The sequence below is a fragment of the Phyllostomus discolor genome, chromosome 1 (assembly GCF_004126475.2).
Source record: "Phyllostomus discolor isolate MPI-MPIP mPhyDis1 chromosome 1, mPhyDis1.pri.v3, whole genome shotgun sequence".
Lineage (NCBI taxonomy): Eukaryota > Metazoa > Chordata > Mammalia > Chiroptera > Phyllostomidae > Phyllostomus > Phyllostomus discolor.
This window is the reverse complement of record NC_040903.2, coordinates 210342014-210369289: the sequence shown is the minus strand read 5'-3', so window position 1 is coordinate 210369289 and position 27276 is coordinate 210342014. Positions and strand designations below refer to the sequence as shown.

General features: G+C 44.0%; 3 protein-coding genes across 3 annotated transcripts; 2 read left to right on the top strand and 1 right to left on the bottom strand.

The window, feature by feature from the left end:
* Positions 1-16476, bottom strand: UBR7 (ubiquitin protein ligase E3 component n-recognin 7). Its single transcript, XM_028507591.2, has 11 exons — positions 16104-16476; positions 13714-13847; positions 13193-13253; positions 12217-12312; positions 9060-9113; positions 8721-8826; positions 8145-8353; positions 7832-7981; positions 7151-7313; positions 6071-6132; positions 1-2203 (listed from the first exon to the last, which is right to left on the bottom strand). The coding sequence occupies exons 1-11, from the start codon at positions 16251-16253 to the stop codon at positions 2111-2113; spliced, it is 1278 nt and encodes a 425-aa protein (XP_028363392.1). The 5' UTR covers positions 16254-16476; the 3' UTR covers positions 1-2110.
* Positions 15330-26203, top strand: LOC114492948 (four and a half LIM domains protein 1-like). The gene is made up of 2 exons (XM_036013509.1): positions 15330-16715; positions 24641-26203. Exon 2 carries the CDS (start codon positions 24822-24824, stop codon positions 25668-25670), a length of 849 nt encoding a protein of 282 aa, XP_035869402.1. The 5' UTR covers positions 15330-16715; positions 24641-24821; the 3' UTR covers positions 25671-26203.
* Positions 16476-19601, top strand: GON7 (GON7 subunit of KEOPS complex). The gene is made up of 2 exons (XM_028507592.2): positions 16476-16715; positions 19143-19601. Exons 1-2 carry the CDS (start codon positions 16505-16507, stop codon positions 19235-19237), a joined length of 306 nt encoding a protein of 101 aa, XP_028363393.1. The 5' UTR covers positions 16476-16504; the 3' UTR covers positions 19238-19601.
* Positions 26204-27276: the final 1073 nt, after the last annotated feature.

Sequence of the window (27276 nt, the reverse complement as noted above, 5' to 3'; positions counted from 1 at the left end):
CACTATTTTGAATTGGCTTTATTTAATTTTACAGAAACCTGATTGAAGTTTAGTATGCAATTATAAGTCCAGTAACAATCCTACAAAAATGGACATACAATGCCAGAATTCCTTAAAAGCAACTAATACCATATTCTTCTGTGCATAAAACATGCATCAACTGCCACATGTTGGCCAGAATCAGTCTCTACAAGAAGAGACGGTCCCATACAGTCAGTAAGAAAACTAGTTGTGAAGAAAAGGTAAAAAAAGAGGTTTTCTGGTTAATGTAAAAGGAGGAGCAGTACCCTTCATAAAACAAGCCCTTCGGCACCAGGCGACTGGAACTGTGGTACGGCAGCGCGTCACCTCTGAGACCTGGTCCTGGCCTGTCCGAAGGAGGACCTTCTGGTAGTCAGACGATTGAGAAGATACACACACTTTCAGGCCACAGCGATCCACCTGGGAAACCTTGCAGAGGGGGGTGCAGAAATCCTGACTTGGTTAGAGTCCCCCCAGCTGGAGACTCCACGGCAAAGACGCCCTGACCTCTCCCCCCCAGCCTGTTGACCCTTTCTCTGCAAGGCCGGCCCAGGGCGCGCAGGCATCTCCCGTGGCTGCAGGACCTTACAGCTCCGCACGCGGCTCTTCCCGAGGACCTGGGAGTAGGGGGTGTGACGCAGAAAGGGGTGGGAGGCCTTGCGGTTCTCGCTCAGCTCCTTCAGGGATCGGCGGGCCCTCGTCTAAGTGACTGCTGAGCCGAGGAGTATTGTAAACACTCGTGGCCCCAGAGGCTCGGATACTTGCAGTCACACACCTCCAAGCATCATCTACTGCCAGGAAAGGCCTCCTCCCTCCAGAGGGAGAGCACAACTGTATCAAAAGGTGTTTTCCACACTGACTGAGGGACTAAGGAAATTTCAAACCAGCTGAAAGGACTTCCCTTCAAATAGGGGGTTTTAAACATTCCATGAGGCTCTTCGAAAGATCTCATAGTCGTTAGGGAACCAGCTATGGGCATGAACACTTATGTACATAAAGCTCTCCATCCGCGCAGCCCGGGGTCTTGTCTGGCATCTCCCACACACCCTGCCTCTCTCCCAGAACGGGGCGTGCACTGCCCTGCCCCCCACAGGTGAGCTAAGCCAGTATCTTTCTCTTCAGCACAATTTAAAGGGAGAAATAATTTATCGGGGTTCTAATAACATTTTCATAACAGAATATCAAAATAGGTTTGTTTTTAATATATGCTTAGAGTATCCCTGATAATATAAAGAAATCCAGAGGCCTCCGGAAACCACCATGGCTCCCCAGGGGAGTGCCGGTCTAGTTTCTAGGCAGAGCAGGGGGACGCCGTGCTGGCAGTGTTCTCGGGAAGCCCCGTGAGCTCGACAGTACTGAGTTCGAATACGCCAGTGCCGGCAGAACTGCGAATGAGACGGTCACTTTAAAGTTATTAGTAAAATTCGTATCAAAGGTTAGCTTCCTCAATCCTGCCGTCAGTCAATCTCCTGGCCTGTGACAGACATCCAGGCCACAAAACCAGCAGTCCTGGCTACTCGAGAGGATGGGCCCAGAGGAGACGAGTTTCGAGATCCTTCTAAGCAGTGACCAAGCCTCAGAGAGGAGGCACGTGAGAAAAGGAGCAGACCAGGCTTGAGGAAGCTGTGACCCAAGGCACCACGATCCCAGGGGTGAGGGGACCCAGACAGGTCCTCGCCGGCAGGAAGAGGCCCCCAGAGCAGGTCCTGGAAGACGACAGCTCTGCGGCAGAGTAGATACATTCGGGAGTTAAACACCAAAAATGTAGAAAAGAAACTAGTTTACTTTCTCAAAACCAAATGGAACTCCTTAAAAGTTAAAAGCAAATAACCCTGGGTAGACACGGGGAGTGGCGGGGGCTGAAGTCCGTGGAAGGAGCTGCTATTGGCCGAGTGGGAAGAGGCTGGTTGTGAACTCAGCACAGATGCTGTGGCCACTGCAGCCGGGGGGTGAGGGGAGCTCAGGGTCGGGGCAGGAGGCCTCTCCAAAGAGGACGGGAAGAGGAGCGAATGTGAAATAGGCCTCTTTTATTCCTGCGACAGCAAGTGGCATTGTCACCGGCCTGGATGAGAGGGCGCCACACCCCACTCTAGCTGCAATAGTACTGCATCCCGTCCACTCTTCTTCTCTTTTTTGACTGAAATTCTTCAAAGAACTGCTGGATGTCCTCTCTCTTTACAACCTGTTGATGAAAGGCAAAGATTAGGAAAGGGAACTGTATCACAATAGCAATAACCGGTCATAACATTCACGAACGACCCAAACAATACTGCTGGTAATTATTTTAATGGGTAATTAATTAGGCTATCTCCATTTTACAGCGTTCACCCAGGCTCGGGGAGAGCAACCTGTTCGGAGCCCCACCCCCGCACTTGGTTTCACCATGCACAGTACGCACAGTACGATAGAGGCGGCACCTCTGCGCCATGGTCATTTGAAGAGACGAGAAACAATGCCTGCAGAACACTCTCGGCACATAGTAAGTTCTCAATAAATAGTAACTCGAAGAGATCCCCGGCCGGTGTGGCTCAGCAGGCTGGGCGTTGTCCTGCGACCAGAAAGGTGTCCCGGTCAGGGCACGCGGCTGGGTTGCAGGCCAGGTCCCCGGTTGGGGGGTGTGAGAGGCAACTGATCGATGTTTCTCTGCCTCTCCTTCTCCCTCCCTTCCCCTCTCTAAAAATAAATAAATAAAATCTTTAAAAAAAAAAAAGTGTCAGAGCCGGCACAAAAACTTGAGAACTCAAAGGTCTCCTAGACAATGGCTGTCTCATCCCACAGCTGTGTTCTGGGAATGTGCCTCGGCTCCACGTGAGCACTCACAACAAACAAACAATAGAAGTGTTTTGTTTTGATAGTTGTGCTTTCTTCTTTCCTGAATAAAAGGAACCTAAAAACTTTTCTCTCTCCAAAAGTCCAAAATTAAAGATGCTTGTATATAAACAACAACAATAATAATAGGCAAAAACTATAGAAGCACTACTCTTAGTAAATGGATATCCATTTTATGCAATAAAAATGAGAAATTTATCTTCCACTGTATTGGAAAAAGGAGTGGAGCATGATACAAAGGTGTTCACGATATAATCAAAACAAAATATTAAAAAAAGAAAGACAACGGGAAAACATGCATGAAAATTAAACGAGGACAGCCCAGGAGTCCCCGCTCACCCCGAGAGCCAGTCTTGCCAGTGATCCGATCTAAAGCTCTCCAACGGCCATCACGAGACAGGTTTAATCACTTTTTAACTATGCAGGTCATACGTGCTTACCGTTATGAAGAAGTTAAGGCGGGGCAGGAAAGGGAGAGGAAGTAGTAAATCTCGTGAGCAAGAGGGAGAGAGGCAGGAGGACAATTACGTGGGAACAAAGTGAAAGCTCCGGCTCCCACTCCCCAGGGGTCGGCGCCGCTGACCTACGCAAACAGCACGCCCACTTGGAGGCCTTTCTGGGGTTAGGACAGGACACTCACTAACCCTCTCATGGGAGAGCCTAACATTCTGCCAGCACTCCACCGCAGAGCAGCGGGCGATACGCCAGTCTCACAAGCTCTAAGCGTAACACTGCTGGTCAGCCACTGAGGAATTAGAACCCTGACAGACTCCAGATCCGGATGGCTAACATTCTGAAAGAACCAAGGCCAAAGCTCTGAAGTACTTGGCTAAATGGCTTGGAAGTTTACACTTATAAAATGCTAGTAAACAGGATCCCTGGGAGTTCCAACAGGAAGGACTTATCCTTACCCTGGATCACAAACATTCTACACTGAAGGGCAATAAAAGGAAAACAGTTCTCCTGCAAGGATATTGCGGGAGACCTAAAAGCACACAAATTAAGTGTCCAATTTTTACCTGGCCGGTGTGGCTCAGTGGACTGAGTGCCAGCCTGTGAACCAAAGGGTCACTGGTTTGATTCCCAGTCAGGCAATGCCTGGGTTGTGGGCCAGGTCCCCAGTTGGGGGAGTGCAAGATGCAACCACACATCAATGTTTCTCTCCATCTCTTTTTCCTTTCCTTACCCTCTCTCTACTAACAAATAAAATCTTTTTTTTAATTTTTTTTTTAAAAGAACATGCAATTTTTAGTTTCTAGACATCCTCAAATGGTCACAGCTAACATGCAAAGTAGAAACATTAAAGAAAAATTCTTGGGTTAAACAATAAATGACTGATTTGTCTCAGAAAATCTGTGGGTTCTAAGTGGTTTTTATAATAGCCACAAACATTAAATAGAGGCAGTCTAGAAGTCCTCTAGCATTATCTTCTGTGGACAAATGAAACCAACAAGATAACCCTTACATCAACTTAAGGATTCTGTTTGGTAAAGATCCAGTTAGTAATGTCATGGAACAAATAACAAAAATAGTATTTCCTGTCCTGTCAAATCATCAGTCAGACTAAAAATTCTCTCTTACCTTCGTAAGAGACTCATAGAGTGACTCTAGTGATAACAAAGATCTCTATGTTAAGGACGCATGTGAAAACTGTGAATAAAACTGTTACAAATGTGAATGGGAAAAGACATGTCTTTTTCATGTGATTTGAAGTGTGCACGTGTAAAGTAGAATGAACAAAGAGTACTGCCACCACAAACTGCACAAGCGCCCACGGCTGGACACACCCGAACCACTGGCCGCCAGTGTCCACGGACGGTGCAGACCTTAAACCCGTCGGACATGCTTGGCCTTAGTTCCCGCGAGAGTAGCGTGAGCCTACACTAACCAGAGGAGAGCCTCTGCAACAGAATAACTCTGTAAAACTGTTACGACACAGACACCATTTTTAATGCTACATGCAAAGTTGGTTCTCCAATTCTTCCCAATTTCACTTACTGTAAGATCAGCATGAATGGTTGTTACTGAAACTCAGTATGTGAAAAAGGAATAAATGAAACTAAACAAGCAAAAAAAAAAGAACGACTCTAGTTTAAGAACTGTTGGGAAGCAGGAAGGTGCTTTCAGTGGCGGTGAAGAACACACTCTGAAAAGTGAGAAAACTGTTTAAGAGAAGGCTCTTCTAACTCCCGAGTTTACTACTCGTTTTGCAGGAAGGCAGCACTGCGACCCTGTCCAGGAATGCAGGCAGCTGCAAGTCCTTCCCATGTTTGTGAAAAAGAGCAGAAGGACCTCACGTGGCCCGGCGGAGACTTCCCCCAGGAGACCCTCGTCTGACCGGGCTTGCTCGCCTGGCGGGAACAGAGGAGACACGCACTGTCCCTGAGGATAAACCTTCGGCCGTGAAAAGAAAAGGTAACTTGTGTTATAGCAGCCTTAGGAAGACAGAAAAGCAGTTAAGGGAAAACTCATCACAGACACACGCACAGCAAAGGGCCAGGACGCACTTGTACATTCCCTGGATCACTGTTTAAAGCATTTCACCCGGCAGAGTCAGCGACCCCCTCACGCGTGCGCAGATTTTCTTGCTGGAGAGAGAAATGTTTCGGCCTCTGATCATAACGCTCTTTTACTTTATAGAACCTGGAACCCCCAAAATGGGGCCTGGCTTTAAATTGGTCAGTTTTCTTTCCTCTTCCAAGGGTCCTTCCTCGAACGAAGGTCAGGTCAGCAGAATCCACGTGGCCGACCCAGCGGCCTCCTCCTAAGCTGCAGCTCAGATCGTGGGAGACCGCTCCGCCCCGCATCCCTCCTGGCCCGGGCTGGGAAGGACGGGGACTGCGGCAGGTCTGCGGGAGTTCACCGCCTCTCACTGATGTCCGCTAGCTCTGCCTGCATTAAACTCTCAAGCATCCGGTTTAAGGGGCACTTTTCTTCTGTGTTTTTTAAAGCTTTTATTTATATTTAGAGAGAGAGAAAAAGGAAGGGAGATATATCAACTGGCTGCCTCTCTCGAGCCCCCTCACTGGGAACCTGGCCCACAACCCAGGCGTGTGCCCTGGCGGGGAATCGAACCGGCAGCCCTTTGGTTCGCGGGCCGGCGTTCAGTCCACTGAGCCACACCAGCCAGCGCTAAGATGCACATTTTTTTTCAACAAAGAAAATAAAGTTTATTCAAAATAGGCAAGGCTACAATTAAAATTCTTTTAACTCAACTTACTGTTCCTTCATCGGCAAATCTCTTGAGATAGTCTTTCAGTTCAGTCTTCAAGTCGTTATATTCTAAATCGAGACAATGAAATAGATAAGCCATTTGCTTTTAGGAACAAAATATTTCTTTACCACCGACACTTAAGTATACAGTTTAAATTGTAGTTAATTTAAATTTCTTAGTTAATAGTTCCAATTTTTCTTTAAGTGAAACCTGCAAAGGAACCTTTTTCCCAGTTTCTCCCAAATTCCTTCATTTTGGTATCAAAAATGATACTTTCACTTTTCTTATTGAAAAATTCAAAAACCAGAGAAAACCTCACTTCAAAAGAGATTAGCTAAGGATTTCCTATCCCTCTGGAATCCCAATATTTGAAGTCACCTCAGATCTGGCAAACAATAAGCTTCAAAACTTGTTCAGTCCCGAGACAACCTGTATTATGTCTGCAGCGCCTCCAGGGCCACGAAAACCATTTATATGGAACCCCCATCCTCGCAAAGCTTTTAGTCTCATAAAAGCCACAGGAAACTCACCAAATGGTCACAAATGAAAGACAGAAAAGATCGATGCCACAGAAGGGGCACAAAGGCGGCGGCAGCCCCGCACATGCCAGCAGGGAGAGGAGCCCCTGAGATGAGAGGCGGGCGCAGGGGTGCAAAACCTCGCAGTGCGAGTGCGGGGCACCTTCCCCCAGGGGCCTGCCGCGCGCCACTGCGGCCACCCCCAGAACCGTCGGAAAGGTGGCACGTAACACTCAAATGAAAACTAGTTTTCATCGGATGAAAAAAGAAATTCCTTCTCTAATACTCTTGACTCACACGTCTACCCTTAATCAAAAAGCAGCACATGCTGTGGTTTCTCCGGCACGTCATTATTCCAGCAGGCAACTGACTCGATGGTAACAGCAACCGAACACCCAGCGACACGTCCCTTACGCGAGGACAGCTGAAATCTGCTATAAAACTCCAAATGTAAACTTTCTTTGTATTAAGTTAATAGGTATTATAGATGTCCTCCTTATACATATACTTTTCACTAGTCAAGGACACTTTGGAACTTCATGAATTTTCACACTCAAACAGAATTTACCACAAATGAGCTCCACTTGTTGGACTCGGTTCATGCTGTTGAGGGTGTCCATTAAAGGGTCTGTCCTGTCGGCCGCCTGGTCAACCTTGCCCTTGTTTTCATAAGCCAGAACTGTGTCACATTCATCTGTCAGGAACAGGACATCGAGATCGCCATACATTTTCTTTAAAAAAATAAAACCACGGTTTCCCCATTAGAGAGCATGTTATTCTCAGAAAGTCAACCTCATGACAATCACTAAAAATTTAGACTTTTTTAGATTAACTGCAGAAAAACCTCAGCCTTTTACCAGAATTGCTTGAGTGATTTACTCTTTTTGCCCAAATCTTTTAGAAATCTAACTTCCTAGCAGATACTGTATAGTCTAAGAGATCTTTACTTAAAAACTAATGACTTACTATAACTCTCAAACAATTTGTTTTCAAGCAATTCTACAATATAAAAAAAGCTAAAAATTGCTCTTTTTCCACTGAAATGAAGATAAATAAAAATAATGCATAGTTCTTCATTTCTTCCACAAGCATTTACACTGCAAATACTATTTCATAAATTTGCTTAATACAAAATTGTTATTCTTTATACTTCTAACATCAATTTCACAAACACACTTTTCAGGAGCTCTTATTTTAGACACTCGTCCTCGAAACACGCCAACACCGCGCTGGATCAGGGCCCACTCACCATGCAGGCTGCGCAGGCGCACAGCTTCCTGCGCCAGTTCAGGGGCCAGTAGGTGGCAGAGTCCTTCCTCACGCAGTGCTTGGCTGCGAGCGCCTGCAGTCTGCAGCCAGGCTGTGGCTCGGGGGTGAGACACTGGTTCTTCAACACTGTCTGAAATAAAATTCAGTTCTGAGGTATGTTTTTAAACCTATCCTAGTTTATATTTGGAAGGAGACTTCTTTAGGCAAAGTATATCATTGAAATCCAAAGCTATACAGCTTCCAGAACTAATTTTGGTTAAGTTTAATTTTTTTTGTGGCTCCTACTTCATTACCTGGAGGTCAGGTTCAGCACTAGAGCTGGTACATGGTTCATTTGTCTGCTCTGCTTTAACTTCCTTGGCAGCGTCCTTTGCACGTCCTGGAGCATCCTCTTCAAGGACGCTGTCTTGATGACCTCCGTTTTCAGGCTTGATCGCGTCCTGATCACCTACTCCATCGACATTCAGAGCCAGCCCATCATCCTCAGCAGACAGTTTGGTTACTGCCGGGTCAATAAAAAAACACCACACACACATATCCACAGACCTATTAGTCAACGAAACCACTTCACCTGATTAAAAGACATCTCAGCCCTGGCTGGTGTGGCTCAGGGGACTGAGCGCCAGCTGTAAACCGAAGGGTCGCTGGTTTGATTCCCAGTCAGGGCACATGCCTGGGTTGCGGGCCAGTCCCCAGTTGGGGGGCGTGTGTGAGGCAACTGATTGATATCTCTCTCACACATCAATGTTTCTCTCCCTCTCTCCCTCCCTTCCCTAAAATAAATAAAATCTTTAAACACAATTCTGGAGTGAACATATTAATCTGACAAGAACAAGTCTGGGGCACACCGACCCCACGGAGACACCCACCTGCCAGCTGAGCGGCATAGGCCCACAGGAAAGAGCAGCGCTGCATGCAGGCCTGGCACACCATCTCCTGGAAGTCCCCGCTCTCCGGGGGGAGGGCGCCAAGATGCTACGGATACAGGAAACTGAGTTATTTTCCTTGTGACCTCCCTCCAAGCTGTCCAAAATGCTCACTGTTTTACAAACAAGTATTGCAAAAGGACACTGATCATATCTTTATTGTATATTTTTGGAAGAGTAACTATAATGTATCACATACTGTTGGTGGTAACAATTCAAAAAGAGAAGAGCTTTTCTGCTTTTGTGAAGACAATGGCCTTAAAAGGCAAGCACTCTCCTTACCCTTCCGTGGAACCAGTCTTCACAGACCACGCACTGGATCATTTCGTCTGGAACCTGACGTGAAAAGCAGTTTGAATGTTAGCGATCCCACTGAATTCCGGGCCACGGAAGTCAATCTGGCACACAAAATTCGATACTAACTACTTCTCCACTCAATCTGTGAGACCGCTACCCGGGGGGCACCCGAGGAGACAGGAAAGGCAGCAGACCAAGGGATGGAGAGAGGCCATTCTAGATGAACTGGGGCTATGGAAGGTTCCAGTGTGGTAGGCAGTTTGCAAACAGATGTCGAAGCTCTTTCACGAGTTGCTTAATACCTGATTCTCACAAAACTTTGTAAGTAAGTAACGCATCCTCACTTTATGGAAACCCAGGCCCGGGGAGACAATATGAATTAACCAATATGGACTATGACAACTGGGACTTTTTACCACATCATGCTGCCAAATACTGAAAAATAAATGTTACAATCTCTTGATAATATAGACAGCAACAACTTCCCTAACTTAATTAAATAAATAAATTCTGGCCTAAAAATTATATACCATGGGGCAAATATTTTTAGAATGATTTTCCTTTTATCCCCAGGCTTTCATAGCTATTGATTAACATTCCAATGTTATTCGGTCTGTTCTCTATTACTGGTATCTTACAGGAAAAAAACTCCACATATATATATATATGTGTGTATATATACGTATATATAAAAAAAACAGCTTTATTCTTTCTTCTGCCTTGATCAATTTATTTATCTGGTTTTTAAATTCTCAACTGAGGATATGTTTATTGATGAGAGACAGACAGACGCTGACGTGAGAGAGAAACATCAACAGGCTGCCTCCTGCACGCGCCCCACCTGGAGAGTGAACCTGAAGCCTAAATTTGTGCCCTGACTGGGAATCAAACCTGCAGCCTTTTGGTGTATGAGACAATGCTCCAACCGACTGAGCCAGGTGGCCAGGGCTGCCTGAATTTTTACTGTTTGCACTATCACAGATGCCCCATTCCACCCTCCCTTCCCCTCTCCTCCTCCCAGCCCTGCCCTCTCCTCCTCCCAACCCAACACCAGGCTCCTGTCCATGTCCATGGGTCATGCATATGTTCTTCGGCCAATCCCTTCACCTTCTTTCATCCAGGCCCCTCCTCCCGCCTCCTGTCTGACAGATGTCAGTCTGTTCCACGTGTCCAGGCCTCTGTTCTTGTTTTGTTCATCAGTTATTTAGCTCGTTAGATTCCACATATAAGTGAGATCATGTGGTATTTGTCTTTCACTGACCTGATCAATTTATTGACTCAAAAAAAGTATTATAAAACTTTATGCCATACCCTAAAATATTCAATTTTAAGGTTTTATCTTTGCTAACTTACAGATCTTTAAGTTTTTCCTCTAAATAATTTAAATTAAAATTCTAAGACAAAAGGAAGATGGCAAAAAACTAATTTATCTAAACAAAAAGACTCTTTTCAAATCAGTAAATACATAAACAAAATCCAACCCAATGACACAATGGGCCAGATGTAAAAGAACAGTTCAGATAGAAGGTTACTACAAACTTCCAATAAACTCATGAAAAGATGCATGATCTCACTCATGATCAAGGAAAGAAAATTTTTTAAAGATGATGTTCATCTATGAGAATGGCAAAATTCTAAAAAACTGGTAATATGTAAGGATGACAAGACTTTTGGTGAAAAAACTAGCACACTCTATTGGTGTTTAAACCCTTTTCACGGACATGATCACAATTATATATATATATATATATATTTTCAAGATTTTATGTATTTATTTTTAGAGAAAGGGAGGGAGAAAGAGAGGGAAACACCAATGTGTAGTTGCCTCTCACACACCCCCAACTAGGGACCTAGGCTGCAACCTAGGCATGTGCCCTGACTGGGAATCGAACCAGTGGCCCTTTGGTTCTCAGGCTGACACTTGATCCACTGGCCACACCAGCCAGGGCTGATCACAATTTTAAACACAGATATCCTTTGACCCATCAATTCTACCTCTAGGTATCCATTCTACATAAATCCTGCTGGAGTTCACCCATTTATATTATTGTATAAGTAAGTGTATTCACCACAGTAGCCTTCTTTATAATACTGAAAAAATAGAAAATGCTGTTCTGCTATAGGATACTTAGATAAGTGCCCTGGCTGGCATAGCTCAGTGGATTGAGCACGGGCTGCGAACCAAAGCATCGCAGGTTTGATTCCCAGTCAGGGCACAGGCCTGGGTTGCAGGCCGCATTGATGTTTCTCTCTCTCCCTCCCTCCCTTCCCTCTCGAAATATAAATAAATAAAATCTTAAAAAAAAAAAAAAGAAACGATTTCCTTAAAAAAAAAAAAAAAAAAAAAAAAGAATACTTAGGTAACTAACTTATGGCTTGTTAAAGATACACTGATAAGTGAGAAAAGTTGCAGAAGTGAATGTATAAAATTTCACTTTTGTTAAGAGAAAAGAAACAATAAACTGAAACACACATTCACTCACTTATATGTGCACAGAAAGAGGTCTAAAATATATGCTCCCAGTGGTTGTATCTGGGAGAAAGAAGGTATAGGCATGAGGAAGAACATTTTAAATTTTGTGTGTGTATATATATATTTATTATGGAGAGAGACAGGCAGGGAGGGAGAGAAATATCGATTTGTTACTCCACTTATTTACACATTCACTGCTTGCTTTTTGCACGTGCCCTGAATGATGATCGAACCCGCAACCCTGGCGTATTGGAACGCTGCTCTAACCAACTGAGCTACCCAGCCAGGGGAAATTCTGTGTATATTGCAAACTGAAAAATTTTAAAGGATCATTTAAATACACTCTTCCCTTCCAGGGAGGCAAGAAGTTGAAGGTCCTTTTTTGGGAAGTGTTCCGGGGAGCAGAGCAAGCAGGCAGGCAGAGGAAGGAGTCAGGTCCCAGCTTTGGGAAAGTCCTGCTCAGCACTGCATTCCCGTGATACAAGAGTGAGAACAGCTGAGGTCTGTACCAGTCATAAATCCAGCCCGGACTCATCAAAAGGGACAAATCCAGAATCCTTCACCATCGCCCAATTCCCCCTGAACAGCTACAGAGGCCCAGACACGCCAGGAGGCTGAGGAGTGAAGGTGGAGACGATACAGCCCCAACGTTAACCCCCGTTCTCCTACCTCGTCTTCAGGGTCAGGATAGGGTCTCTTGCAAGTGCAATACAATCCAAAGAAGTTGTCATTGTACTTATTGCCAGAATTTATCTTTGCTTTGTCCTGAAAAATATTAATTTCGATAAATAGGTTCTAATATAACTGTAATTTCATACATCATGACATTCTTGCATTCAACAAATTTCTGCATTAAATATACAAAGTAAAACCATTCACTTCTATTAAAGGGACACTTTTTCCAGGACACAGGAAACAAAGAATATTCATTTTTGTACCTTCTTTGTAGTAACTGGGGGAAAAGTAATATACTTTTTAATAAAATCATTTAATAAAATCGTAATAAAAGTTAATCATAAATATTAATTATCAATCTATGTAAACTGACATTGGCCTAGAATTTCTAAGTACTTCTTAACAGCTGGCTATAATAGCTAAAGTCCCCAGGTCACTAGGAGGTAAAAATAAAAACAGACAAGAAAATTGTCTAAAAGTAACCTTTAAAGGAGAGGAAAGCATTATAGTTTTAACAATTATGACTGAATAATATAAAATCCCTTTCTTTCATTTGTCATTTCACTAAGTTGTTGTATGAGCATAGTTTTTATTAGCCAAAGAGCAGTGAATACCTCCCGTGCGCATCTAGCCCACGCTCATTATCACCAAGGTCTGTCCTTGTTTCTAGAGTCATAGCTTTTGCTGTGACAGCATTAGCGCATGAGCACAAGCAACATAGTTAAACCTGAATCACTGCACAGAACGTTCCCCCAAACATTTCATCTTAATTACAACCTATACTGTAGGCTCTGAACAGCTTACCTCGTTCTCCAATAGAATAAAAAATGGAGCCTAATATTGATTTGCCCGTTTGCAAAGAATAAGCACAAGAACTTCCTTTTTGGAAAATGTTTGGTTTTTATCCCCTCTGTCAAATGTCAATTTCAGCTATTTTCAGTGCATTTACAGTTATAGTGCTCTTACTTACAGGAAATAATTTGCATTCCAAATTTTTAAACTTGCTGTTTCCACAATCACAACGAAAATTTCTGAAACAAAGGAAGAAGAGCCCATTTTAATCTTCCTTTTAAAGCTAATGACTTTTTAAAGTTCATATCATAGCCTCATCCCTTTCCAATCGATTCTAGGATCTAAAAAGTGGCTTTGGTTGCTACTCATGTGTCCCAATTCAGAATTTCTCCAACACGGAATTTCTTCAGATTTAACAATTCTAGAAGCTAACATGCAGAGATAATGATCGATACAACATCCAGAGACACAAGTAAATTAACGGCAGAGAATGATGAGTAGTTTGAGTTAGTACCAAAATTATATTTTAAAAGGCCCTCTAGAAAAGCTATTTCTCGAATAGTATTATATAAAACAACTATAATAAATTTCACCAGTGCACAGCCAGTTTGACCGGAAAAGCAAGATTAAGAAAAGAACATAGCTGGGAAGGAATCTACACATTTCAAAGGCATTCAGCACCAACCTGACTGTCTTTACCTTTTAGTGTACAGCTCGAAGAGTTTGTGACTTCCGTGACATTCGTAACTGCAAGCGAGGCAAATGCCTGCTGGTTCTTCTCCCTCGGGGGTACAGGTGCTACAAGCATACAGCGCTTGTCTCTTCACAAAGCCCTGGAAGACAGCCCCGAGATTGGAAAAGAGAATTAATGAGATACGGCACAGCTCCCTAATGCCCTACTGAGACCTGAGAAATAACTGAAATCAGATCATCTGTGCTCAGGGTCTTCCTGCAAAACCACAAACACTAATAAAAAAGCATATACAAGAGTACTCAAACACTGTTGGATGTTTTTTTTATCACCAATGTGTTTTCTTTCTCTCTCTTTTTTATTTATTGACTTTACAGAGAGAGGAAGGCGGGGAGGGAGGGAGGAAAGAGAAACATTGATCTGTGGTTCCACTCACTGGTTGATTCTGGTGTGCGCCCTGACTGGGGTCCCAACGCAACAGTGTATGGGGACAGCGCTCTAACCAACTGAGCTGCCCGGCCAGGACCTTCCTAGTGCTTGTTTTCACACAATTTTTCTTAAAACGATGGGAAGTTCTGCCCTGCCTGTGTGGCTCAGTAGATTGAACACGGGCCTGTGAACCAAAAACTCACTGGTTTGATTCTGAGTCAGAGCGCATGCCTGGGTTGCAGGTCAGGTCCCTCTGATGCTTCTCCTCCTCTCTTTCTCCCTCTCTCTAAAAATAAATAACTTTTACAAGTAAATAAATAAATAAATAAATAAATACAATAATAGAAAGTTTAATATCTTCAATTAGCTATGAATAAGCTGGTCTGCTTCATCATTTTAACACGTGGAAATGGAGGAGAATGCGTGTAGGCTTATGTAGTATCACCCTTCAACTGTGCAAAATGCTTGGGATTCCACCAAAGAGAAAACCAACACGTTAAAAAAAACTCCCCCTTTTTTAAAAAGGAGATGCATGGTGAAACACTTAGAGGTGCAGTGTGGTGACATCTGCAGCTTATTTTCAAATGGTTCATCACAAAACAAAAAAGAAAGTTTGTTATAAAGAAAAAGAGAAAGGTAAATGTAAAATGTTAAAAGATGAATATATGTTAGAGAAACCCAAGTATTCCTAGTATTCTTTCAACTTATTTGTAGATTAAAGATGTTTTAAAATAAACAGCTGAAGAGAACAACAGGCAAAACCCTCACAGATCTTGCTGACCCCCTCCTGCAGGAAGGAGGGCACACAGGGAGCCTTCCACTTCCCGCTCTGGGGGGGCAGGCTCCCACCTCCGCGGGTTTGTTTTCAAGCCCTACACATGATGTGTACAATCTCCCACATATTTTACTACAATAGAAAGTTTAAGTTCCTTTTTATAAAGCTCACTACATTCCAAAAATAGCTTATGTACAGACTTTTTTTTTTTAAAGACAAGCAGAGGAAAAGGTGTGTTAGTGTCAGGTGACCAAAGGCTCTCAACACCAGCCAACACCCGGGGCAGTCTCTGGATGCCTGGCGTATTTCACAGTCTAACCTCTTTGCAGTGTCAACTCAACTGGTCAGTGACAACAAGGGGTATTGTGACCTCGGCCCACACCGCGGAAAGACCCCACGACTGTCCTCACTCCCCAGGGTTCCCTCCCACTGCCGTGGAAGACCACTTCTTCATCCTCCCAACGCTCACCCTTCGTTAGTTTCCTTCTACCCACCTCAATCCGTTTTTGCACCTAGAAACACACAGGCTGAGTCACACCACGCCACATCACACCCCCTCAAATCCCTGTTCGCGTCTTCCCAACGCCGAATTTCCTCTTCAAGCAGATCTTTCTCTCCCTCCCACCCCCTTGTCAGTGCCATCTGCGCTTCTGATTCCTGTCCCCAAGGGGGTAGACTGCAGAACGACACAATACTTGTTTCGTCTCCCCCAAAGACGACTAGCTAAACTAAATTGCAAAGGAACCGACTGTCAAGGAGCCCAGCCCATCCGGGAGATTTTCAAAGCCAGGGCTCTCTCCTTTAATCCTGCTTTGACTCCCCCATTCGGTTCACAATAAATACTCAAGAGAGGGAAAAGTAGGGACGAAGCTCTGAGAGTCACGGGAATGGCTGCGTGAAAACCAGCCGGGCACCGAAGAGACACAGAGAGGAAGACAAGAGCAGCTGCCCCGGGGCCAAAGCCTGGAGAATCCTGAGCGGCCGGAGGAGGGCCGAAGGCGGAGGGGGTCCATCTTGGACTCGGGCTGAAGGTAAAAGGGCAGCTGGGCCTGGGATGGGGAAGCCTACGACGAACGGCGGCTCCAGTCCACCGCGGGGGAGACAGCCGCGGCTGGCGGGAACCGGACAAGTCCTGCGGGGAAGAGAAGGTTCCGCGGGAGCCCGAGGGAGGCAAGGCCCCCGCCGCGCGCCCACCTGCGAATAGGAGCACTTCTCGGAGTCGCTGCCGCCCAGCACGGCGCACGCCTCGTTCTCCAACTCCTCGTCCTCCTCAAGGACGTCGACCAGCGATACCACGGGCTCCAGTTCCGACTGCCGCCCACCGGGACCGTCAGCTCCCGCCATCCTCAACTGTCACAGGACCACAGCTTTGCACCGGCGGAGGCGGGAAAAAGCGACCACGAGAGGCGTGGCCGGAGGAGGCGGGTCCTGAGCCCCAGGAACCAATCCTAAAGAAAGGAAGCCAAGGAAGGGGAGGAGCGACTTCCAACAAACGGAAGTCGCTCCTCTCCTTGCTCCCGCCTGATTCCGCGGCGAGCTGGTTTCCGCTTCCGGGTGGTACTCTCCTGGCGCGTTCTGGAAGCACAGTGGTTGCCATGGAGGTACTGGGCGAGTACGTAGGCTTGGACGGGCAGCGGCGGCAGCTACGGGTGCCTTGTGAGGCGCCGGGCGACGACGCCGACCCTTTCCGGGGCCTATTGTCCGGCGTGGCCCAGATGAGAGAGCTGGTGGCCGAGCTCTTGGGCCCCCTGGAACAGCGGGAAGCGCGGAGCAGGGTGGCGGTGGCTCCAGACGAGGCCTTGGACGGTGAGTTCTGAGAGGGTGGAGGGCGGGGAAGGGGAGCTCGGGAAAATCTGTTTGGGGATCCCGTGTAAAGTATCGTACTTGAAGAAAGTGAGCCCCGAGAGGGTAAAAATGCCACCTAAAAATTGTTGACACCTTCCGCCGCATCTGGGCGGAATCTGGGCTGATTTATCTGGGCTGCTTCTACCTAAACGTTTTCACGACTCTATTTCTCTTCATTTATAAAACACACACACACACGCACGCACGCGGGCGCGCGCGCTGAACTGCCTACTTTGTGCCAGGCACTGGGCTGAGTTTTGGAGAAAGAATGCGACTGAGTTACTCTCCCTGTGGACCCGAGTGGTGCGGGGTTAGGTAATAAACAGTGGAAGTACGACCCCAGGACCATCTATATCTTATATCTGCAAATCGGGAGAACCCGGGAAGGTTTCAGAGGGGGCATGACTTGAGCTGGGCGTTGAAGGAAGAAAGGGAGTTTTACAAGGTGTGAAATCACAAACGCGTGGAAGATAGCAATCTGTCAAAGAATAGGAACAGGTTTTGAAGGTTGAGATAGATTTCAGTTTAATTAACAAGTTTTAAGGCTCCCAGGCACTGCTCTCCCATATCCCAGTTTTGTAGGTGCAGTCTGGAAGTAGAAACGTGAAATTTAACTGCTTTAATATTTTTTAAAAATCTTGTCTTGAATGCAGAAATAAGTAGGTACATTTTGACTACCCTGAAGAACCCAAGAACTAAATATTAGGGTCAGGGCTTAACTCCTCTGTAGAATAGTGAAAACTTTGTGCTTTCCTTTTCCATCTTGATTACTTCTTAATAGTTCCAAATAATGTGAAGGAGACGGTTTGGAACATTACACTGAGTTCAGATAATAGATTGTTTCCGAGTCACATATATCTAGAATGAAGTCCTGTCTGGTGGCTCCAGGAGTACCTCTCTGTTGAAAATGTCGTTGACATAAGGACAAGAGCATAGCTAGAGTCGTTTTTCAAAATTTGTCATTACTATTGGAAAAAAATTGGAAAAATAACTGCCACCCATTCTGTTAATGGTTCTATATTCTCCTATTGGAAAAATAACTGCCCCCTGCTCTATTTCTGTTGAAAATGTTGTTGGCATAAGGACAAGAGTGTAGCTGGAGTCATTTTTTAAAATCTGTTATTACTATTGGAAAAATAACTGCTACTGTTCTACTAATGGTGAGTCAGTAATATGTGAACATGTTTTTCTATGATTTGCTTAATGAAACCCCCATAAAGCTTAGGTTTGAATTGCCTCCGTTAAATAAAGTGATAGAGATGAAATGGGGAATTTTATATTACATGAATTATATCTCATCAAGTAACATACAAAATAAAAAACTGTAAGTATTAAGGAAGAGTGATAGAACTTAACACTAAAAGTACAAATAATCCAATTACCAAATATACAAAGGATTTGAGTAGACAGTCCTTCCAATATGTGAGGCCAGTAAGCACATGGAAAGATGTTCAGCATCATTGGCCATCAGGGTAATGCAAATCAAAACCACAGTGAGATGCCACGATGTACCCACTAGAATGGCTATAATCAAAAGAGAACAATAGCAAGTGTTGTCTAGGATATGAAGAAATTGGAGCCCTCATACGTTGCTGGTGAAAATGTAAAATGGCCTACTTCTTTGGAAGAGAGCTTGGCAGTTCCTCAAAAAGGTAAATACAAAGTTACCGTCTGACCCAGCAGTTCCACTCCTAGTTCAACCAAGAGAACAGGAAACGTCCACACAAAAAGGTATACAGCAATGTCCATAACAGCAATGTCCATAATAGCTGAACAGTGGAAACGGCACAAATGCTCATCGACTGATGAGTGGATAAACAAACTGTGGTGTATCCATGTAGTGGAATATGGTTCAGCAATAAAAGGGAATGAAGTGCAGGTGCATGCTACAACATGAATGAACCTTGCAAACGTGCTGAGTGAAAGAAGCCAGATTCAGAAGGCCACCTATTGAGTGATTCCATCTCTGTGACATGTCCAGGATGGGGAAATCTGTAGAGACAGCAAGTAGACAAGGGGTTGTCAAGGACTGAAGGGAATAGGCAGTGACTGCTTGTGGTATGGGAGTTCTTTCTGGAGTGACGCGAGTGTTCTAGCATTAAATAGTGGTGGCAACTGCACAACCTTGTGAACACACTAAAAATCAGTGAGCTGTGTACTTTAAAAGAGTGAATTTTATGATTACGTGAAGCTTTTAACAAAGTGATAGAAAGAAAAGGTTTTAAACACCAAAATGACTGAAATCTCTTTATTGATACCACATTTCAAATCTGGCATATGCCTGGTTTTATTAATCCTAAAGTAAAATGGTCTCGTTTTCAACCATTTTAATTATATTTCTTTCAACCACTGAACATATTATCATACAACAAATGTTTATTTTAAAAGGTGATGATGAAGATGATGCAGAAGATGAAAATAACATTGATAACAGAACTAACTCAGAAGGACCATCTGCAAAACGGCCAAAACCACCATCTTAACAATAGCTTTTTATGAGTTTTAACAGACTGCTCCCACGCTCGCTTCGGCAGCACATACACTGAATTGGAACAGTATGAAGAGGATTAGCATGGCCCCTGTGCACACAAATGCACGGAGCATTCCAAAAAAAAAAGACTGCAACTCTATCTTAGTTATCACTGACATTTAAGGAAGACTTCTGTTTTAATTTGTTTTGTTTCCCTGGGACACTTTTGTTAAAGAAAAGCAAACTTTATTCTGTTTCCAGCCAAGAAAGATACAATAAATGTTTAGAAATCAATCTGTTTTCTTGAATAAATTTCAGACCATGGAAATAATAGAGAACACTTTCTAATGTATAAAATCCTCTAAGTTGGCAACTGACTTTGTGTTATTTTCTACTTTTAAAATAACCATTGAATTAATTTGTGTGATGTCTACATCTTTTAAGTTCAGTTTCTGTTATAAAAAGTAATGTGATTCGTGGTCAAAAATATTTCAAAGAACTGACATGAGCAAGGGATGACACTGGGTAGTGAGTATAAGAATGGCAGTCTGTATCATAGGATTGTATTCTTGAAACCTATATAAGTAACCAGTGTCACCTCAGTGAATTTAATTTTTTTAAAAATGGCAGTTTAAGTAGAAGGAAACCAGGAATAGAGAGAAGAACTGAAGGAAGACAAAGAGCTGGTGAAAGAAACCCAAGGATACCTCGAGTTCATGCTCACACCCAATATACAGACATCCAGAGATGACGCGACTGTGAACACACAGGTGAGCTGGCAGTCTGTGCACAGTTCCAAGTACACAAAGCAGAGTTTATTCTTGTATTACTATTTGTCCATTGTATTTTCCACATGTACCACATTAAACCTACTTCTGCCCCACCCTGTATGTTTAACTTCTGCCTTAAGAACGCCAAATGGGTTTTCTTTTATGCCGTGGTATGTCACACACACACACACACACAACCTTTAAGTCAGTCTGTGTGCACTGTAACTTAGATACTTCCTGTCAGCCTGTGGCCATATTGATTTTGCTTAACCAAGGGCTGCCGTAAAGCCTCGAGGTGTTGTCCGTTCTTGTTGGTGGGACTGAGGCATTTTTTATTTACTGTGCATGTTTCCTGATTCATTTAGATAACTAAAATGCAGAGAAATCAAGTAACTGTACCTAATGAGATACAAATAGTCATTGATTTTTAGAGTGGAAGTAATCTTATATACATGTTTATATGATTGAACTTATATGATTATTTCAGAGATAAATGGAGTCTTAGAATCTGTGTTTGCCCTGAGTTACAGAACTGTTGGCAGAACTGAGTCGTACACACAGCCTTAAAAAGATGACCATGGTACTATCCTAGTTACAGATTCTGAAATCTATAGCTTACAAAGTACATGCTATAAAGGAAACGGATTTACATAGCTTTCCATGTCTTTAAGGTATTGTTTTACTTGGGACATCAACCTTCCCCTAAGTACTCTTATGTAATCAAAACATTACCAACTAGAAAGTTGTATACAGATGCTCTTTGACTTATGATGGGGTTTATATCCCAGTAAACTCACTATAATTTGAAAATACAAGTTGGAAATGTACTTAACACCCTTACCAAACAGCTTAGCCTGGTCTGCCTTGAACACGCTCAGAGCACTCACATCAGCCTGTGGTGGGGCGAAACCGTCCCCCTCCCACTGCCCAGCACGAAGGAGGAGCGCGCCACACACTGCTGGCCTGGGGAAAGCTCAGAGTTGAAGATCAAGTGAGGTTTCCACTGAGCGCGTTTTGCTTTCACACAATCATAAAGTCAAAAAAAACCGTAAGTTCCACCATTGTAAATCAGAGACTGTAAGTGATCAGAAATTATCTTATTTGGTTAGTTATATCTAATATTGGTACCTCACCTTAATGACTTAAAATGACCTTTTGTCTTTCATAGATATAACCTGTAAAAATAGCATACTTGTGTAATTAAAATGGTTCGTATTTTTTAATTAATAGCTAAACTTCACTCTTGAATATTTTGTTTCCTTCTTTGTTTAGTAAATATGTTTATAAAGAAGAAATTTCAAGATATGCACACTTGGAATTCAGTGTTTTATGGCCTGGGTTATAGGCTTTATTGAGCTTTTCCTTTAGTACTGATTTTAATTCTAATACTTCATAAGTGAGCCATATATGTGGCAAAAAAAGTCAGTTGGAAGGACCAGTCTAGAAGACATGCCTTGCCTGGTTTTCCAGTCTGCCTTGTAAGGGTACAAATGTTAGCCGCAAGCAAGCAGAACATGGCCTAGTTGCCTTTCAAACCCTGGGCCAAGTGACTTCTTCTGCCTGTCTACTCTTCCCATCCTCTAGGTTTCGACATAAATATTTCCTCCAGTAGACATTTCCTGGCTCCCTGGACGACGTTAGGTCCTCGTGCCGCGCGGGTCTGTGCGCCTAGCACCCTGTATTTCCCCCGATGATACGGAATGTACTGTAAAAGCGTTATTGCTTCAGCTACTCAGAGGCCTGGACTTTTAAAGGAAATAAAGTTTATGGATTCTTCCAAATGAAAAAATCAGTTAGACATCCGTGGCCCTCAGTTTATGATGCTCCTTTTACCTAGTTCCTATTAAGCTTGTTAAAGATACACCTGTCAGTGGAATTGTTCCATCTGTATAAGTATAGACTATTCCTTGTTCTTTGTTTTTTGTTTTAATTTTTATTGATTTAAGAGAGAGAAAACATCAATTTGTTGTTCCACTTATTTATACATTCATTGGTTGATTCTTGCAGGTGTCCTAACCAGGGATTGAACCTGCAACCTTGGTGTATGGAGATGACACTCTAACCAACTGAGCACCCAGTCGGTGCTAAACTTTTATGAGAGTTTATTTGAGCCAAACTGATGACATGCCAGGAAACACGGTCTTAAATGCTCCAGAATGTCATTTCTGATATAACAGTGAGAGTCATACCTAAGACATCCTAAAAACCTAGGTTTTTTAACTCAGTTGTCAGCCACCATGTGGTAATAAAATGTTTACAAGAAATTCCTGTTTGCCCTGGCTGGAATGGCTCAGTGGAGTGAGTGCTGACCTGTGAGCCAAAGGGCCGCTGGTTCGATTCCCGGTCAGCATACGCCTGGGGTTCAGGCCGAGTTTCTGGGTTGGAGGCATGGGAGAGGCAACCAGTCAATGTATCTCTCACATACATCATTGTTTCTCTCCCTTTCCTTCTCCCACCCTTCCCATCTCTCTAAAAATAGTCTTTTAAAAAAAGAAAAATTCCTGTTTGAGTTGTGGTTGAGCACTGCAAAGCTATATTACCATGAATGCAGCTAGTGATAGTTTCAAATAAAACCAACATTAATTAAATTATACTACAATCATTCTTGTGATCATTTTTTTCCTGGATATCTAAGTATATAGTAGGCAGAGTATAAAATTCTTAATCAAAATTGAAGAATATGGGGATAGGCAAAAGTAGGTTTACAGTTGAGCCCTGACTGGTGTAGCTCAGGGAGTTGGGTATCACCTGGCAGACCAATAGGTCACCAGTTTGATTCCTGGTCAGGTCACTCCTGGGTTGCAGGCCAGGTTCCTGGTTGGGGGCATGCGGGTATACAAGAGGCAACCTATCTTCCCTCTCTCTTCCCCCTCCCTAAAAATAAAATCTTTTTTTTTAAGTAGGTTTACAGTTGCATATGCGAAATAATTTATTTTTGTATTATTTATTACTGTATTATTTATATAACTGGAAACCTACTTTTGCCCACCCCTGTATTTGTAAAATAGCACTCAGTTTTATTTTAACAAATGAGAAACAAATTGTTTTTGTGATGAAGCTGGGTCTTTTCTCACTACTTAGAATGTAATATTGGGCTGGCCAAAATGTCCATTACATTTTTTCATTTCCACCAATAACTTCATTGATTTGGACATTTTGAGTCCGTTGGCTCTCTCCCACTATTGGCTTCCAGTAGGGAGAGCCCAGGGGTGCTGCTATACATCTTCCAGTGCATAAGACAGCCCCACAGCAAAGAGTTGTTTGGCCAAAATGTCAGTAGTGCCAAGAAACTGCAAACCACTCTTGACATGTTCAATCAGTCAGAGCACCTTCTCCATACACTGCACAAATCTTTTTTGGCATTTCAGTTGCATTTGTACCTTTCTTGAAATAATAAAGCACAACACACCAAAAATGTTGCATATCTTCTTCCATCTTCAATATTAAAATGGCTGCACAAGAATTCACCAATTTTGGTAAGTTTTTTTAAGTGCATGCTGATATGACAGCTGTCACAATACAATATACCAAATTGTTTTGAATGAAGTTAAAGACAACTGAGGGCTACTAGAGCCATCCTGTGGAAAAAACAGTGACTTTTTGGCCAAGCCAATAAACATCAGGTAGATTGAAGAATTTTAGTGTAAAGAACAAAGCCATAAAAGTACTAAAAGAAAATGGAATAATAGTTTTTATAATTCCAGAGTGAGAAAGTTTTCCTAACCAGGGTTTTTGAAAATCTAAAAGCCACAATTAAAAATATTAGTAAATATGATTATATAATGTTTCTGAACATTCTGTAAGGTTAAAAAACAAAGGGAAAAGTATTTCATATTTTCAGCACAGATGACTAAGAATTAATTCCTTTTATGAATCTCACATGTACCAGTCAGAAAGTATAGAAATGGGCAAAGGAAAGGAACAGCAAGGTCACAAGAAGAAGGTCACAAGAAGTATACATGGCTTTTAAATGAAAAAAATGTGCCACTTCCAGGAAATGAAAATTAAAATACAATGCAGTACCATTTTTCACCTTTCGGACTGAAAGATCAAAAGTTTTGACGCAGTATTGAGCTGGAAGGGATGTGAAGGTCTGTAATATATTGATGTTGAGTGTAAATTGGTATAAGCTCTTTGAAAGTTAAGTTGATAATTCTGTTCAAATGTTAAATATATGCGCTCTTAGATTCAGCAGTTTCACTTATAGAAATCCTATAGATGATAGCAACATGTGCACAAGTCTGTTACAAAACTATTTACTGCAGCCTTATTCTTAGTAACAAAAGGCAGTAACACAACCTGAATATCCATCAGAGGACCCTGTTAAATAAGAATAGTGTGTTTGTTACATTAGAACATTTGTGCGGGCATTAAAATGACCAAAGTATAGCTCTATGTGTTGTTAAAGATCAATCTCTAGGGTATGGTGTTAAATGAAAACTAGCAAACTATAGAAGCAGTGTGTAGAATGCTACTGTTAAAGACTATTGGCTGGATATACTTATAATTTCTCTGAAAGGATAATCAGACTGCTTGTAGAGAGAATAGGGGTCATGAGTGAAAGGGAGATTTTTCATCATATAGTCTTTTAGTTCTCTTTTCATTTAAAAAAAAATCACGTTGCATGTTTTTATACACAAATACAGAAGAAGTTATTGTGGAATCCGCCGCTGCCACCACAGCTGCCGTGACCTGCCAGGACAGCGCTGCGGCCGAGCACCCCTAGGCATCACATCGAAAGCCGCTGACCCCTCCCCAGCCCTCGCCGAGCACGTCTCATTCTCCACACCGCCAGCGCGGGGTCCCTGCAGGCACACGGTGGGCGCCATGGCTGAGAACTTGAACTGCCACCACTGCAGTGACCCCCTGCAGGGGAAGAACTACGTGGAGAAGGACGGCCACCGCTGCTGCTTGACCTGCTTTGACAAGTTCTGTGCCAACACCTGTGTGGAATGCCACAAGCGCATCGGCGCGAACGCCAAGGAGGTGTGCTATAAGAACCACTACTGGCACAGCTCCTGCTTCTACTGTGCCAAGTGCCTGCACCCCTTGGTCAACGAGACCTTTGTGGCCAAAGACGACGAGATCCTGTGCAGCAAGTGCAGCATGATGGAGGAGTCTCCTACGTGCAAGGGCTGCTCTAAGCCCATCGTGGCCGGCGATCAGAACGTGGAGTACAAGGGGACTGTCTGGCACCAAGACTGCTTCACCTGCAGCAGCTGCAACCAAGTCATCGGGACCGGAAGCTTCTTCCCTAAAGGCGAGGACTTCTACTGCGTGACTTGCCACGAGACCAAATTTGCCAAGCAGTGCGTGAAGTGCAACAAGGCCATCACGTCGGGGGGAGTCATGTACCAGGATAAGCCCTGGCATTCCGAGTGCTTTGTGTGTGCCAACTGCTCTAAGAAGCTGGCCGGGCAGCGTTTCACCACTGTGGAGGACCAGTATTACTGTGTGGACTGCTACAAGAACTTTGTGGCCAAGAAATGCGCTGGGTGCAAGAACCCCATCACTGGGTTTGGCAAAGGCTCCAGCGTGGTGGCCTATGAAGGACAATCCTGGCACGACTACTGCTTCCACTGCAAGAATTGCTCCGAGAATCTGGCCAACAAGCGCTTTGTTTTCTACCAGGAGCAAGTGTATTGCCCCGACTGTGCCAGAAAAGTTGTAAAGTGACAGGATCTCCTGTCCTGTGGAATGGAATCGAGTCTCGTTCCTTGTGTCCTCACCCTCTGCCCTGCACCACCCATAGGAAAAGAGCAGCCTTTGACCTCTTCAAAGGTGTCCCTTCTGTCTCTTCTCCCATTGTATAGTATTAAATAAGGGCACATGGTGATCAGTCATTAGAATTTAGCAAAAAGCAACTCTGCAGCAAAGTTAATTTCATGATGGCTGCAATCAAAACATGAACTCTTAGATCGACTCCTCTGCACGTTTAACATAGAGCAGAAGAGTGCTAACCACTTAGCTGTTTAGCGATGTAAGCGAAAGCCTTAGAGACCGAGTTCCCAGAGATGCCCTTCCTGGCCCAGCGGGGCCACCGCATCTTCATGCAGCACCGAACGGCCGCAGCGGCCGCTCCAGCTCACCGCTAAGCGTGTGCTGGGAGTAGACAGAAAACCTACCCACATGCACAGGTTAACTCCCGCATCAAAACCTCTTTTCTGTTCTTTCGTGCTTTTGATTCCCTAGTACGAATTTCCAGAAAAGTAACATTTGAACTTAGCTGTAATTCTGATATTTTATTTTTTATTTTATTTTTTTGGGAGGGAGGGAGAAAAAGAGGGAGACAAACACTGATGTGAGAGAGATCCATCGATCGGCTGCCTCTCATACGCACACCAACTAGGGACCAAACCTGCAACCCAGGCACGTGCACTGAGTGACCTTCACATTGCCGGGATGACAGCCAGCCGATGGAGCCACACTGGCCAGGGCCTTCGCCGAGACTTGAAGCCAAGATTTTCCCTGTGCTAACGTTTGAGTTCCCCACGTGCCCTCTTTTCTGAACGTTCCTAACTTTCGAGCACGGAATGTGCAGGCCATTTGGGACGTGTAAACAGATCTGAGAGGACAAGGCTGTTTGAGAACATGGTCCCAGCGAATACTTCTGGAAACCGAACAAAACTAACCCAGCTGTCCCCCCCCCCCTTTTTTTAACTAATATTTTTGTTTTAATTAACAGCAGCATAGTTAGGTTTGGAGACTTGCGTGGAGGTATATTAGGACCCCCACATGCTCTACAGTGTTGAAGTCATCCCACAGCAGGAGCCATACAACTCCAGAGGGGCAACCGAGCAGGTGCCAGGACTGTCCCGGCAGGGATGCGGCGAGTTGACTCCCGTGTAACACCGGTGTCGTCAGCCCTCTGTCCCTGTGTTAAAGAGGCCGTCCAGCATCCCTTCTCTCGTGATTGCAGTTCCTCAGGAGCGGAGCTGCACCTCCCGGGGAGTGGGAGGTTGCCGTCCTCACAGGCACACTTCCACGCAGTGCTTGCCCGAGAGTGGCGCACCTGCCCGCCGTGTTCCGGCGGCACTGTTACATTGCACAGGAGAACGGGACGATCTCACGGTGAACGTGTAATGACGATGCATGTTACTGACACTCTCAGCAGCGGTCACAGAAGCCAGTGCCCGCCTCCTGCATTTTGTCGTTAGCTGTGATCATTTAATGTTTCCGTGCATCCTCACACAAACGAAGCGGCATATAAAGAAAAAATTCTGTGAAACTTTAAATTTTTACGTTTTAAAAGTTGTGCTTTATTTATTATTTACTTATCCTT

What these genes read in the sequence shown, in the direction of transcription:
- GON7 (XM_028507592.2), top strand. Translation starts at nt 16,505, where the DNA reads ATGGAGGTACTGGGCGAGTACGTAGGCTTGGACGGGCAGCGGCGGCAG. An exon ending in TCCAGACGAGGCCTTGGACG is followed by an intron (nt 16,716 to 19,142) that starts GTGAGTTCTGAG and finishes TTATTTTAAAAG; the next exon opens with GTGATGATGAAGATGATGCA.
- UBR7 (XM_028507591.2), bottom strand. Translation starts at nt 16,253, where the DNA reads ATGGCGGGAGCTGACGGTCCCGGTGGGCGGCAGTCGGAACTGGAGCCC. An exon ending in ATCCTGACCCTGAAGACGAG is followed by an intron (nt 9,114 to 12,216) that starts GTAGGAGAACGG and finishes TTTTCACGTCAG; the next exon opens with GTTCCAGACGAAATGATCCA. An exon ending in GATTTGCCGATGAAGGAACA is followed by an intron (nt 2,204 to 6,070) that starts GTAAGTTGAGTT and finishes TTTCATCAACAG; the next exon opens with GTTGTAAAGAGAGAGGACAT.
- LOC114492948 (XM_036013509.1), top strand. Translation starts at nt 24,822, where the DNA reads ATGGCTGAGAACTTGAACTGCCACCACTGCAGTGACCCCCTGCAGGGG.